At 38.3% G+C, this 13,784-nt stretch overlaps 1 protein-coding gene across 20 annotated transcripts in view; it reads left to right on the top strand.

Annotated features, from left to right (window-relative positions):
* The window catches only part of DNM3 (dynamin 3), a 169,214-nt gene that overhangs the window by 47,878 nt on the left and 107,552 nt on the right, over positions 1–13,784 (top strand). For all 20 annotated transcript variants that reach the window (XR_015273928.1, XR_015273929.1, XM_086842342.1 and 17 more), the window contains one exon: positions 587–700. Coding sequence is in view for 18 of the 20 variants with exons in the window: in XM_086842342.1 (XP_086698468.1) it covers positions 587–700 (114 nt within the window). In the remaining 2 variants the exon portion in view is untranslated. The remainder of the gene's footprint in view (positions 1–586; positions 701–13,784) is intronic.

The raw sequence follows: 13,784 nt of genomic DNA, 5'->3' as shown, positions 1-13,784 counted from the left end.
TTTTCTCTTCTATCCTATGAAAAGAAAATGGCTCTCACATGCCTCTCCTTACAGCTTGCCTTAATTTTAACTGAACTTTAGGGGAACTCTCCCCTTTGTCACTCCATACATCCACTTCTGAAAATTCCCAATGTGTGTCACAAGCCACTCATTTTACCAGAATTTAGGTGCTTTTCCTGGTACCCACCTTTAGAAATGACATTTACAATTACAGCAGAACAGTGTAGTCAGAGATCCACATTGTGTGTGGACTTTCACACTGTGTTCATATACAGCAAATAAATATCTTCAAGCTTACATGATCCTTAACACAGTCACACTTGCTGTAAGCACAACATTCTGATAGTTAGGCTTCTCTCTTTCTCCAGCCTTCAGACTGAAAATATTATACTCACCTTGCTTCTTCTTTTTGTTTTGTTTTCAATGCTAGAAACCTGCAAAAACTCTTTGAATTTCCCAGAGACTGAAAAAATGCATCTGTTGTTGTTTCATTTAGCAAGTCTTTATTTAAATGAATGAATTCAACAGCAGAACTCTGTCAAGTGAGTAATGAGCTAAACTTGTACCTGACTGCACCCCTGCATAGGTCATCCGGAAAGGCTGGCTCACCATCAACAACATTGGCATCATGAAAGGAGGATCCAAGGAATACTGGTTCGTTCTGACTGCAGAGAGCTTGTCCTGGTATAAAGATGATGAGGTAAGGAATGAAGAACTGGGTTTTTTTTTTTCTGTTGGGGTAAACCCCAGTATTAATACAGTATTCTGATACCAAAATATTTAATGAGTTTGTGTAAACTTGAAGTAAAAGATTGTTTTAAGGTTTTAGATGTGTTCTTTAAATTTCTGGTTTGATTCATGGAGAATGCTGATTGTCTAAGACTTGTATGGAACTGCTGATAACAAATATAGAGGGTGTGATGTGTGTGGGGTATTTTTGTTTTACTTTTTTCTTCTCTTCCTGTGATTTCCACACATTGCTTTAAAAAAGAAAAAAAAAAAAAGGAAAAAAAATCCCAAGCTGTTTTGAAATATTCTGCTTATTGTCCTATCCTTGCTTGGGTTGCTCTTGTACACCTACTGCAAGCTGATAGTAAATTATCTGAGTAAAGTTACTTCTGAAAGTAACTACAGCAATTGATTTAATAAAAACAACTGTTCTCTGCTCATGTGTTCTGAGAAGATGAAAAGCCCATCTGTAGGGCTCTGTAGCTGGTTGGTGTGGATTTTTACAAAATGCACCTTCATGGGTGATCAGTAAATCTGAGGTAAGTAATACAGAAATAAAAGAACATCCACATTGCTCACTTTGAATACATTGTTAGGCAGCTTGTCTGTTCTGTTTAATGACTTTTTCAACAATGGGTGTAATGATACATTTTATCCAAGACTCCGGCAGTATTTTGAAGGTTGAAACAGGATTATGTGTGCTATCAGATTTATGGTAAAACCTTTGTGAGTTTCAAGGTTTGTGTAGAAAAATAGGGTTACATTAAAAAAAAAACCCCAAAAACCTATTATTTCCTATTTGGGTATTTCCCCCATCCTTTTTTTTTTTTTTTTTAAATTGAAATCTTTTTAGTAAGAAATTAGTGATTTTTGAGGCGAACCAATGGATGGAAGAAGCACAGGTAAAGAGAAAGCATTAAATGAGCTCTAAAACATCACTCAATCTTTTCATCTTACTGTAAGTAATAATCAAAACACCGGTTGATCCCAACAAAACAGGTTGATGGGGACTGTGGAGATTCATATTCTATTTAATCTAATGTGGTGTTTTACTGCAGTGGATTTTCTGGGAGCCCTGGGGAGAGGGCCTGCAGTGCATAAGGCAGAGCTCTCCCAAGTCCTGCAAAACCAGGATGTGGAAATCTTTCCATAAAGCTGCTGAGGGTGGGAACTGTGCTGCTCACAAATGGGTTTTTTTCCCCCAGTCTGTAGTCATTTTGGGATAGACCTTAAGGCAGAGGGACAAATTAGGTTAATCTTGAAGATTTTGTCACTTGCCTTTTCATTTAAGTTTTAAAGGGATTCAGATTTGGTGGAACAGAAAAACCAGTGTCAGGCAGAGGGGAAGGGACAGGTGTCAAGAGGGGAAGTTTTACTCTCAGATTGATGAAATAGAATTTGAAAAAAATGCAAAAGTGACTTTACAGATTTGAAAATTTGAAGCAGTTGTTTTTTGTGATCTACCTTGAAGTCACTAGAACTGACTTTTTTAGGTAAGATCCAGGCAACTTTAACTAAAGCAATGTGGCAAAATTAACACACCTGCTGTATTTTGTCTCAAGCAGTTGGAGGTGCATGCAAGATAAGCTGTGGCAATTTTTTTAGGTAGTTGTAGTGTTGCTTTTTTTAATCTGATTTTTGTTTAGTGTGAAATACAAAAATTCTTGAAAATCATAATGGTATGTTTTGTGCTGTGCAACTTTAAAATTAAATAGTTTTGATAATCTGCTGGGGGGAGTCACCTGGGAAGCTCATGAAAATACTCAGAAAGAACTGGCCACTGTGTGATTTCCATATGCATATTTTAAGATAATGCCTCTTAATTGCCAAACAATTATGTTTTGAGAGTCATGAAAATGTCAGTAGTTAATTCAGGCCATAGGAGATCACTCAGGAATTTCTTAGAATGGTAAGAAGATAATAGCATAGGATAATAGCAGAGTGCTATTCCATACTCTGCTGGTGACAGAAGCTGCTCCTTAAATACAGATTAGCTGCATAATTTGATTACTGTGTCCTGAAAAAGAGTTTATAAAGTTATGATTTTTTGATTTTTTTTTATTTTATTTTTTTTTCTTTTTTTTCTGGACCTTCTCAGTAAGACTGAAAAACCAGTAAGGCTTCTCAGCTGATGGCTGGAGTGGCTGTGTTGGGGGTGTTTTCCCCCAGTGAGATGTGAGAAGCGATTCCTGTGTTTGTGTGTCTGGCTGTGCCCTTCGAGGGGAGTTGAGAGCCCCCAGCTCCTGCTTGGGCTGGCCAGGAGCTTTTCCATGGCAGCTGGAGAAGGTGCAGGGTCAGCTCTCACCTTGCCCTGCTGAGGAGTTTGTGCCCCCTGTGCCCGTAGCCAAGGCTGCAGCAGCTTTGTGCCACACAGCTCTGCCAATGTGCTTTGCAAAGCTCCGGTGCCTGCTGGGGCCTCCAGGGCTGTGTACCCCCTCTAGTGTAAGCTGAGCCTGCTTTCTAGTCTGGAATTTGCTCTGAGATCAAAATCATTGGTGGTGGCTCGCTAGTGCCTTTAGAAGGATGCAAATTCCTTTGTGAGGTGCAGCTTTGTAAGTGATAAATCCACAGTGTAATGCATTCAGAAACAAGTTGCTTTGACAAAAGATTTCAGATTTTGCTGTATGATATCAGTATTAGAAAAGAAACAATAGGTTTCTTCACATGGTTTTGTTGCTGTCAAACATGCAACAGGATTTTATTCCTGATGAGAGGGATTCAGTGCCTAAAAATCCTTTTTAGACTTGTAGCTGGAAATTCGAGGTTGATGTTTGCTTAGAGCAGTTACAGTATCCATTCTGTGAGAACTAACGTGGATTAGTTTCTGATCCTGCACGCAGTTGCTTCTGTTTGTAACTTTGCTGTGTGACCAATACCATGACTTTGTGCTTTTCTACTTAAAAACCAAGCAAGGAAAGTTCTGTGTGCTGGCTTTGAGGCTGCTGTATACAAGTGCAATATCAGCACACTCAGTGACCTCACAAATACAGATTTATTTTGTAAATATTTCCACGTAATCCTAGCTGAAGCATTATAAGGCACACCTACACACACAAATAATTAAATCTGAGCATTTTCCGCTCTCAGTTGTTACTGTTTTGTTAAGTAGCATTAACTAAAGTTCATTTGAGAGTCAGCCTGCAAATCTGAACTTTGTGAATTAGCCACTCTGCATTAGGATGAAATAGACTTTGGGAATGTGGAATGTCATTCTAACTTGTGAATAAAAAAACCTCCTTACTGTGAAGATATGGATGCCATTTGTAAAGTGATGTAGCATTGTTACAGTGCATGGCCATAGAATGTGGTTTTATTATTTTCTCTAAAGCATCCAGAGATTTCATTGAGAAAGGATGCCAAGCTGGATTCCAGGATTAGAATTTCTAAAATGTGAAATTTACATTGGTGGGGGAAAATCTCCTTTAGTCTTACTTCCAAAGAAAATATTTCCATTCTGTTCCAGTAGTAAATGATATTATTGTCAACATCCGGTGATGGACACAGTTTGTGTTATAATTTTGTATAATTGTGTATTACAATTTTACAGTTCCCTGTTGTAAAATTATGTGAGATTTGAGAGCAAAATGACAAAATTAAGTGAGGAGGTGAGAAAGTGGAAAGGGGAGAAGTTACTCTAAGGTCTGACATGGTGTATGTTTACAGAATGAACTCGCCACACAATAAGCTGCTCTTGGCTTCTGTGGCGAGCAGGAATGTCAGGGAGTTTTATACAGCAAGAATCGAGTGATGCCTGGGAAGCAAACGGGAGGACAGAACATACGGAGGTACCGCAGGGCTGGGATAAATCACTTAATAAATTCCTAATAAATAAATTACTGGTAGCGAGTTGATGAGAACAACTAGGAAAAGAGCACTATAGGAAGCACAGTAAGAATTTCAGCAGTGGGTTTTATTGTACTTCACAGGCAGCGCTGCTTTGACTCTGGGCTTGGTGACTGACCGGCCGTCTGAGGTCCAGAGCGACTCTTGGCTGGAGCTGGTGCTGCGGATGCTCTGGGCTGTCAGAGCGGGGTCCCACTGGCGGCTGTCCCTCAGGCTGGGTTGTCATGCGACTGCCTGTCTGTGCCTGCTGTACAGGTGAGAGGATGTTCTGCACAGCAAGTGTAGACAGGCAGACACATGACAACTCCGTCCAGCCAGTCCCTTGGAGCCATCGCCGCTGCTGTGCAACACTTTGTGCCAGTCCACTTTGGGGGGCGTTTGTTGGGGGGAACACACATAGCAGAATTAAACTTTAAAACATTGGCAGCTGCAGAACAAGAACAGAACTTGATTTTATTCAGAAAAGAGGCTTGGTACATGAGTTATCATCGTGCTGACACATATCAGGGATGCGATTTCAACAGACTGCTCACGCCGGACATTTGGAAAAGCAAAAAGAACCGAAGCCGTGGTTTATTTTAGATGCAATTCGTACAGGGTTTTGCCTGCATATTGTACTTGCACATAGTAATTTAACCAGATGTTTTTACTCTTCATGGAAGCACAGAAATACTGAAGTTCAAGATAAAGGATATGTTTATACAGTGCATATTTTCTAGGAGTAGATAAGTACAATAATCTGGGATGTTAAAAATAAAAATCCTTCTGTATAAATGGAGGCCGCCACTTGCACATTAACCCCATTATAGGGAATGTGCTGGAAAGAAAACTGGTTGCACTTTGGATCGATTTTGCTAATATGTGATAGCTGTAGACGTATTATATTCCTTTTAATATTTTGGTTTGTGTGTTATTTAAATTTTGCTTTGTCTCAAAATCTCTACTTTCTGACAAAATAAATTAACCTCATAAAACTTCATTTAAGTTTTTTTCAGTTAAATATGGACTGTACTAGAGATCAAAAGCATCATTTCACATCACAAGATAATCTGCTTTGCTGAATTTTCTCTATACAGAATATACACAGTGACTATAATCCAGTTTTGCGGTGACATTTGCAACATCACTGGGGATATTGTTTCAGAAGATATAAAACCCACTGGAACTTCAAAAGGGGGAAAATAATAATTGTATTAATTTTCTCTATAGATGAAATTTTTCTGGTTTGTAATGGTGTTCTTGAATCTCTGTTGCTCGCTAGTGCCACCATAGGTAACCAACAAACTTGTGCTTTCAAACCCTTCTCAAACATATCCCATTCAGAACAGCAGGCAAACAATTTTAAATTCAGCCTGAAAACTGATTATAAATTACCAGGGATTAAAGGTGGGGATAATGCTGAGGTTTTATATTAAACTAATAATAAATCAGTATGTGATAATTCAGGTGCTCTGTTTCTAATAATTTTGCCATAAAGAATAATATGCATTTTAGTTAATATACAAATTGACTATACGAGTTAACTTTATCAATTATATTAGTAAAATTTTCCTTGAACCTAACAAGGTGGAATACAATGTCTTAAATAAATGAATCAACCACAAAACATGGCTAAATAACTCAGACCTGAAAAATGAATTCCAATACATTAAATAGTTTGTCTTTATAAAATGCTTACTTAAATTTTTGTAGCTCTAAGTAAAATTCTAAGAGTGTGATTTAAGTTGACAATTCTTCCTACCCGCTTGACCATTTTGAAGAAAAACAGAAGTGGAAAATTAGAAGTATTTTTAAAATAAAGATAAACTCTGATTGTTTCACTGATTTAATCAGATTTAACTGCTGCATAACTGCTAAAGAAATGAAAAATTTTTAGCCTGGAAGAAATTTAGGTCTCACTTTCTGTGTTATGGATCCTTCTTGAAATAACAAAGAATTGTACAGTCAAAATCGTTGGCAGGCTGTAGTACAGAATATTGGAATAGCAGAAGTCTGCATTTTCTAGAATAGGTTTTCTGTTAACAACTGTCAGGGAGGCTGTGCTGGGAAGAAAATCGTAAGTGGAAACTTTGTGCCGTCTTTCTAATAACTGTACACAATTAGAATTCATCAGAGAATCAGCAAAAAACTTTGCATCTCGACAGAGGCAAGTTTGTTTTCCCTTCAGTTAATTCACTGGGTGCTACTAGACATGACTAGATGAATATCTCCACTTGATTTTTATTTAAAAACTGAAATTCCTTGGGATTGTAGTTAACTCGCTTAAAGGGCTTAAGATTTTTATGTGCTGTGTCTGATTGACACACTGAGTCAGTAAAGGGCTTGAGAATATTTTAGAATACTCAAAACAACAAAAAAATCTCCTGATTGCCAATACTATATTTACAGAAGCTTATTTTAAAGAACTGACTTTAAATATTGGTACCTTGGAAACTGAACAGAGATATGAATTCCCTCCAGTAGTGATCAGGACTCTTTATTTAAAGGAAGGTTGTTATTTTTAGGTACTGCTTTGCAGTGCTGTGTAAAATGCAGTACAGAACTACAGTAGAATAATTCAGGAAAGTTTCATTCTTAACTATGGCATTTCCTGTCTTTTTGTAGGTTTAAACCTAACCCTTAATAGTATTTCAATTAAGATTTTTTTTTTTTCCTAAATAAAGTACAGTTCAGGAAGCAAAGCCATTTACAAGTAGGAGTAAAATTATGTTCTTGATTAAAATCTATCATTTAAAAAACCCAACACATTAAAGTTTAGGGCTTTTCATTTTCCATTCTGCTTAACAGATTTTGATTGAAAGATTACAATGAGCATTCTATGTAGAAGCCTGGAATTTTGATGCAGATATTTTGCTATTTTGATTAGAATATTTTCCATCTAGAAATGATACTTGGGTGGTCTGGAGGCACAGTGATAGTACAGGAAGGGGGGCAAGGAGCGTGGGGAGCATGGCAGTGGCTTTATGCTCTGAAAATACAGATGCACTAAATAGCACTGGCAATGGTAATACAGGAGACATCATGCAGCTTAATGACAAGGCAGAAAGATGGCAAATGACATGGTTTTTTTTTAAAAAGTAACTTTTTTTTTCACATTTGGATGCTTATTTGATCTATATTTATTTCTGTAAAGTTAACTGACTTACCCTCACCTTTCTCTCTCTTTTCCTTTTATTTTTAACATTAAAGGAGTAGTTAGAATAGGTTTGAAATATTTTCTTCCTCTTCCCTATTTAATTTTTTTTGAGTGCAGTTTAAAAAAACACACTCCCTAAAGACAAAAGAAAGTCTATGATATTGAAACACTCAGCTATTTAATTTAATGTTCCTACTGGCTTTAATGTGCTTTTTATGGTAATATGTATCAGTTCATACAACAGGCTTAAGCATTGGTGTCATCCTGGCTTTAGAGAACTTTCACCATGATTAATATTCATTGAGTCCTGCTATTTTTTTTTTATTCATTACAAAAAGTAATATTTGGTGGTATTTTGTTTTTGGGGTTTTTTTTTCCTTCTTGGAATATTTTTATGCAGCCTATTTGTGTTTGTTGATATGCATGTTTAAATCATCTTGTTTTATAACTATTGAAAATCTCTTCCCTGTGACTATGATCAATTAAAAATTGTTACAACTAAACCAACAGCATTTTAAGAACCACAGAATCATTTAATTCACTTTGAAAATGTTTTGATTACTGAGCTGAGGTCGATATACTTCCTTATTCATTGTTAACAATACAGCCTTTCTTTCCATATCTGCTGCTTTGCACTCTGCGTTTCCCCCCCCGCCTCCTTTCCAAGCCCCACGCCAAGGGGGCCTCCTCAATCTCAGCCTTACAGTCTAAAAATGTAACTTTGAAGAGTCATGGGTGTATGGGAGGGGAATCACTTCCTAAATCCAGAAAGGTCATTTAAAATAAAGATTAATGCAAATACTAGACTAGAGATAAGAGAAACACTCATTCCATGTGTTTCCATCGTCCTTGCTTATTTAGCAAAAGTTAACACAGGCTATCTGCAACACTGTTTTCTTGGAGAGCCTATTATTCCCTGGATAACAGTATTTCCTTCCTTAATTTCTACATCAGAATTTAAAAAAAAAAAAAAAGTAGCTTTGCAAGTAAGCATTAGAGAAAAAAAAATGCAAACAATTATATTCCCCTTGAAAGCAAAACTGAGCGAGTTTCTTAACAAGATTTGGAAACATTTTTCTACCGCTAAAGCAAAATCTAAGTCATAAAACTTTTCAGATTTGCTATGCCTAAGACAGCAATCAGAGATTGAGAAATATTAATGCCAGTTTGACTCTAGTTCCATTCCTTTAATTTAATGACCACATTGTGTGTTGTAACTCCACTTTAAAGTAGAACGAAATTAAAAGTTCCACCTACTTTTACTATAATGGATTAAACCCCACTAAGTTAATCCTAAAAATAAACTTTGCAAAAAAAAAAATAGGAAGAGAGGCTGAATAATTTATATGTGTATATATACATTAAAAAAGAGTTTTTTGGTCAAAAGAAAAGTTTTGCTGGGAGGCAGAGTGAAATGACAGTGCTAGTCCTTGCTTTGTAAGCTTTAAGGCAGCCAGTCCAGGCACCATCACACCAACAATACACCACCAGTTCTCCCCAATAGCTCCTTTATTGATTATCGAAGGAGCAATGGAAAAGATCAGCATAATACACAGATTTTTTTTTTAAAAGAAAAAATATAGCATGAAGGCTGTCTAAAATACAACACACAATCTGCAAAATCGGCTGCTTTTAATACTAATGGCTGCATATTTATTCTAATTCTTTTTACAGCTATTCCAAGCCTTCCTGGTAATAATGAGCACCATATAGGTGGGATTTTTTTCCAGTTGCAGTAGTTTGTTACTACTGTTAACTTTAGGGGAGCTGACTCTGGAGTTCGGCTGGTATCAAATTGCAGCCCAGACTTTTTGTATTATTTTGTCCGTGGGGATTTCATTCAGCCTGAGGGTTTTTTTCCCCTACCAGGACAGCTGGAAATTCACCAAAGCAAACTTCTGCATTGGTTTACAAATTCCATTTTTATCAGTGGGATTCAGGACAAAGCAACTTATCATTTTGAATGGAAGAAGAATTATCAGTGATTCAAAGTACTCATGAGAGCGGCAGCAATCAATCGTTTCTGATCACTCCCATGCAATGTCCAGCCAGGTATCGGGTTGGAAAGCTCTTTCTTCCCTTTTATTTATTGATTGATTATTTTTTTTTTCCCTATCACATCCTGAACTTTAAAAGGTAATTTTTCCTGACAATCAAAGGTTTTGTATTCTATATGGCAGCAGCCTAGCATGGAGTAGTCAGTTTTTCTCTGGTTTCCCTCCCAGTTTTCATTAGCACGTCTAGCATAAGTTACTTGCAAAGAACTTTCAACTACATATTAAAAACTAAGTACAGTTTTTCCAGAGGTGATATAATATATTTTACAATAATTTAAAATATTATTCATGCATTCTTTTCTAGAATTTTATTACTTTAAGCAAAAATAATTTTTAAAAATTGATCTTCACGTCATAGATCACAACAGGAGCTATTCAGAATACATACTTCTAGCAAACCTAAGAAAAAAAATATACTTCTTAAATATTTATACTGACAGCTACAATTTAAAAAAAAAAATTAAATTTACCTTTTTAGTTTGTGGGGGAAAAAAAGCTTTATTTTAAATTAATTAAAAAAAAAAATAATAAAAAAGCAATGACCGAGTTTAGCTTTACTGTTGTACACTTCTCTAGGCAGTGTACCTCTAGGCAATATACCTCTCTCATTTCTTGCATGGCTTTTAGTGCACCATCAGAGCTCCATCTTTCTTGCAGTGATGACTGGAGGAAGGGGGGAGGGGAGTCACCTAGGTTCGCCAGGTCATAGGCCAGGTGTTCTTCCAAAGTAGGCCTTACCAGAATGTCTTCCCCGCTTTATTCTGCAGTCCTCCTTTTTCACAGTGTCCCTTAGCGTTTCTTATTCCCTAGTGTGCAAAACCTGTGAAGAAAAATACTGGATATGAGATCTGAAAGGAGCAATGAGTGTCTTCTCCTTGGCAAGAGCAACTTGCGTCCCCAATAGTCCACGCCGCCGCTTTCCCTTGCCCAGTCTAACCAATGTGCAGACTACTGTACAACAGCATTGTCCTGAACAGGTAGTCTGAACACTGGGGCGACGGAGCAGGATCTCCGGACGCGTCTATTTATTTATTTTAAATCCTCTTTTAGTCTCGGGGAAAAACTGCCTTCCTGCATCACGGGTTGTGCTCGGCTCTCGCTCACACTCTGCAGCACTCACTGAAACACACTGAAGTGCTGTGATTTCCAGTCTTGACGTGGCACATTTGCAGCAGACTGGGGATCTGGCAATGAATTTAGGACCAGGAAAAGGGGGAGGGCTGGGCCTGAGAGTCCATATATGGGATGATGTCACCCTGGGGAGGTTTGGGTATGCACTGTGCCGCTGGTGAGACCGCTAGAATTGCCTGCTCTCAGACATGGGTCTGTGTATAAAATGGTACCAGATGTTTTAGTGTAATGTTAAGCAGTCATTTCATCTTCAGGCCAGATTTTTTTCTTCAACTGGGCAGGAAGTGGGCCCCAGTATGGAAAAGCTGTAAAAAGTCAAGATGTACAGTTTCACTGCAGCCAACAGAGAGCGAGTTAATGTAGACGCAGAATTTGCTCTTTTGTGAAGGCTGAAAAACCAAATTTATAAAAAGGGTTCTGCTCGGGCAGCTAATGTAATAAACCAGCGCTTATTTTCTTTCTTTTTTAATGACTCTAGTTGTGCTTTTCTATTTTGGCATTTCAGACCAAGAAAAGGGCAAATAGGTTCATTTTTTCTTGGAACTGTCAGCGGCATGCAGGCTGCCGAGACTTGAACAGTAATTAGAGTTACTTCCTGAAAGTGAAGCCCCCATGAAAAGTCTGGAGAAATGTTCTTTGTCATAGCCTCTACATGAGTAATTAGTTCCACATGTGGCCTTCCTATTTCCCTTCAGCTATTTTGGCTGGCTGGTTGAATACTTTGCTATAGCTCAAGACTTAAAGAAGCTTTAAAGTTTTCATTTCAAGCATCCACTGTGAAAATAGCTATTTCTGGTGTCATAATAAATTGCTTCTGGTAGATCAGTGCTATTAGGCCTGGCATTGTTTTTCACTGGTAACCCTGCTGGTCCCATTTTTCTTTTAATGGTGCTTGGTGGAATTATTCTGCTGAATTTTATCTTTGATGTTTACCAGATCTATTGAATTTTGCCAGCTATGACTTTACCGTAGATTTTAAGATATTCTCCCCACAGGCAACCAGCCTTGTTCTCCGGTAAATTGTTTTTCTTTGTTACTCATTCTGTTGAATCTAAGTGTTGAACTTAGATTGATTTTGTTGTGTAGGGTTTGTTTTTTTTTTCTTTTCTGAATCTCCCTTAGCCCATGGTCTAACACAACAGCTAACAGAACAAGTTAGCTCTTCTCAAGTTGAGCCTGGTGGTGATTGTGTCTGGATCTGGATATGCACTGGATGGAATTGGTGCCAGCAGTTATTTTTCTGCCTGGAATTCTGAGGCAAATATTAGTATCTTGAGAGATAGATCTCCACCAACTTCCTGAACAGGAATGTATGTAAATAACTGTGTGCTGTGAGCTCTGCTGTCCTAAATGATTTGGTTCTTCCTAGATGCTGGCAGATTCTGAGAGAGCTGGAGCTCCTAGAGGCGTGCACAGCGCAGGTTGCAGAGCTCTCACTTCAGGGAGAATGAATGCAGCAAACTTGGATGCTGGGGAATTGGAATTGCAGTCTCAGTCCAATGAAAAGTGACCTCCAGGCTGCTTTGGGGTGGTGGCAGGCCATGCACTGAGTGTCTGTTTCAGAATGTGCATCCTCCAGCTCTCCCATTTGGGTCACAGGGGACTAAAGCGTGTCCAAGCAGTGCTGAGGTTTCTTGTTTAATTAGCGAAGGTAAAGGTTTGGAGAGATTTCATGTGATGTGTGCTTCACTTCCTTAAAAACCAGCAACAAGTGTGTCAGAGAGAGCGAGTTGGTGGGCGAGGGCTTTTGAAAATAAAACTGTAACAAGGGAGAAAGAGGAGCTTACACCATGGCTAAACCGGGGGGGGGGGGGGGGGGGCTCCTTGTCTGTGTATCTTTGCATTTGTAGGGCCTGGCTTTTTTATGGAATTCCCACTTGGCACTTGCCTTGTAGAAGAGGAATACAATTTTGGAAAGACTGAGGAGTGATTTTTGCGAGTGGGACCCTCAGTAGAGTAGTCAGATTTTCCCCAGTGAGGAACTGTCAGAGATTAATTACTTCATGTGTCACCAAGAGCAAGAAATTATGTTGTCAAGGAAAGACAGCGTTCCAGGGATCTTCTTTCCATACAAACAGAAAGGGACGTAGGCTGAATAAAACAGAAGGCAAAACATTAATGAACCAAACAGGTTTAGGGCTGAAGGAAGTGAAGATTGGGATCTCACTGCCAAGTGCAGCAGCATTAGTCTGAGTTTTTCCCGAGATGGTTAAATAGAACCAGAATAGATCCCCACACTGTGGCCTGGAAATTTGTTCCCTGTAAATTTTGTTTCCTGGCAAAAGCAGAGCTTCAGAGGAATGAAGGAGAAGGACAGAGGGTTTGGGTTGTTCTGGGAGCTCAGGAAGATGCTAAAGCCTTGTTGGGGAGAATCTCTAGTTATTCAGACCTCTAATGCAGTTTTTCTTTCCTTCCTAAGGGCTGCTCAGCTGCTTACACACATCTGTCTTAGATGTTTAGACCAAATCCCTCCTTTTCCACTTGATTTCTGTTTGGAAAGGAATAGGCCCAAAAAGCCATTGACAAATCCATTCTTTCTGATACCAAGTTCGCAATAGACTTGAAATATTTGAAATCTTTCACTAAATAACTCCCCATCTCTGCAGTGGGATTTGAACTGCTTCCAGTCAGTTTCTGAGGCTGTCCTGTACTTTTAGCAGCATGGCAGGCTGCTCTCGTGGTTGCAGTAATCTCCACTCAGAGAGTCAGTATCAATAATAAACTGTTACCCATAGTTTATATTAAGTGCCTTCCAAAGGTAGTGATAAACTTTCATTTTTCACGAGTTTATCATCTTGCTGACGTTCTTGCCGTGCCTGTGAACTCAGCCCCATGATGAAATTATTTTCCACAAGCTGACAATATTCTTTGATTTTTAACTTGGAGGA

The sequence above is a fragment of the Cyanistes caeruleus genome, chromosome 9 (genome assembly GCF_971803275.1).
Source record: "Cyanistes caeruleus chromosome 9, bCyaCae1.hap1.1, whole genome shotgun sequence".
Classification (NCBI taxonomy): domain Eukaryota; kingdom Metazoa; phylum Chordata; class Aves; order Passeriformes; family Paridae; genus Cyanistes; species Cyanistes caeruleus.
The sequence above is the reverse complement of the archived record's forward strand: the minus strand, read 5'-3'. Positions and strand labels throughout refer to the sequence as shown.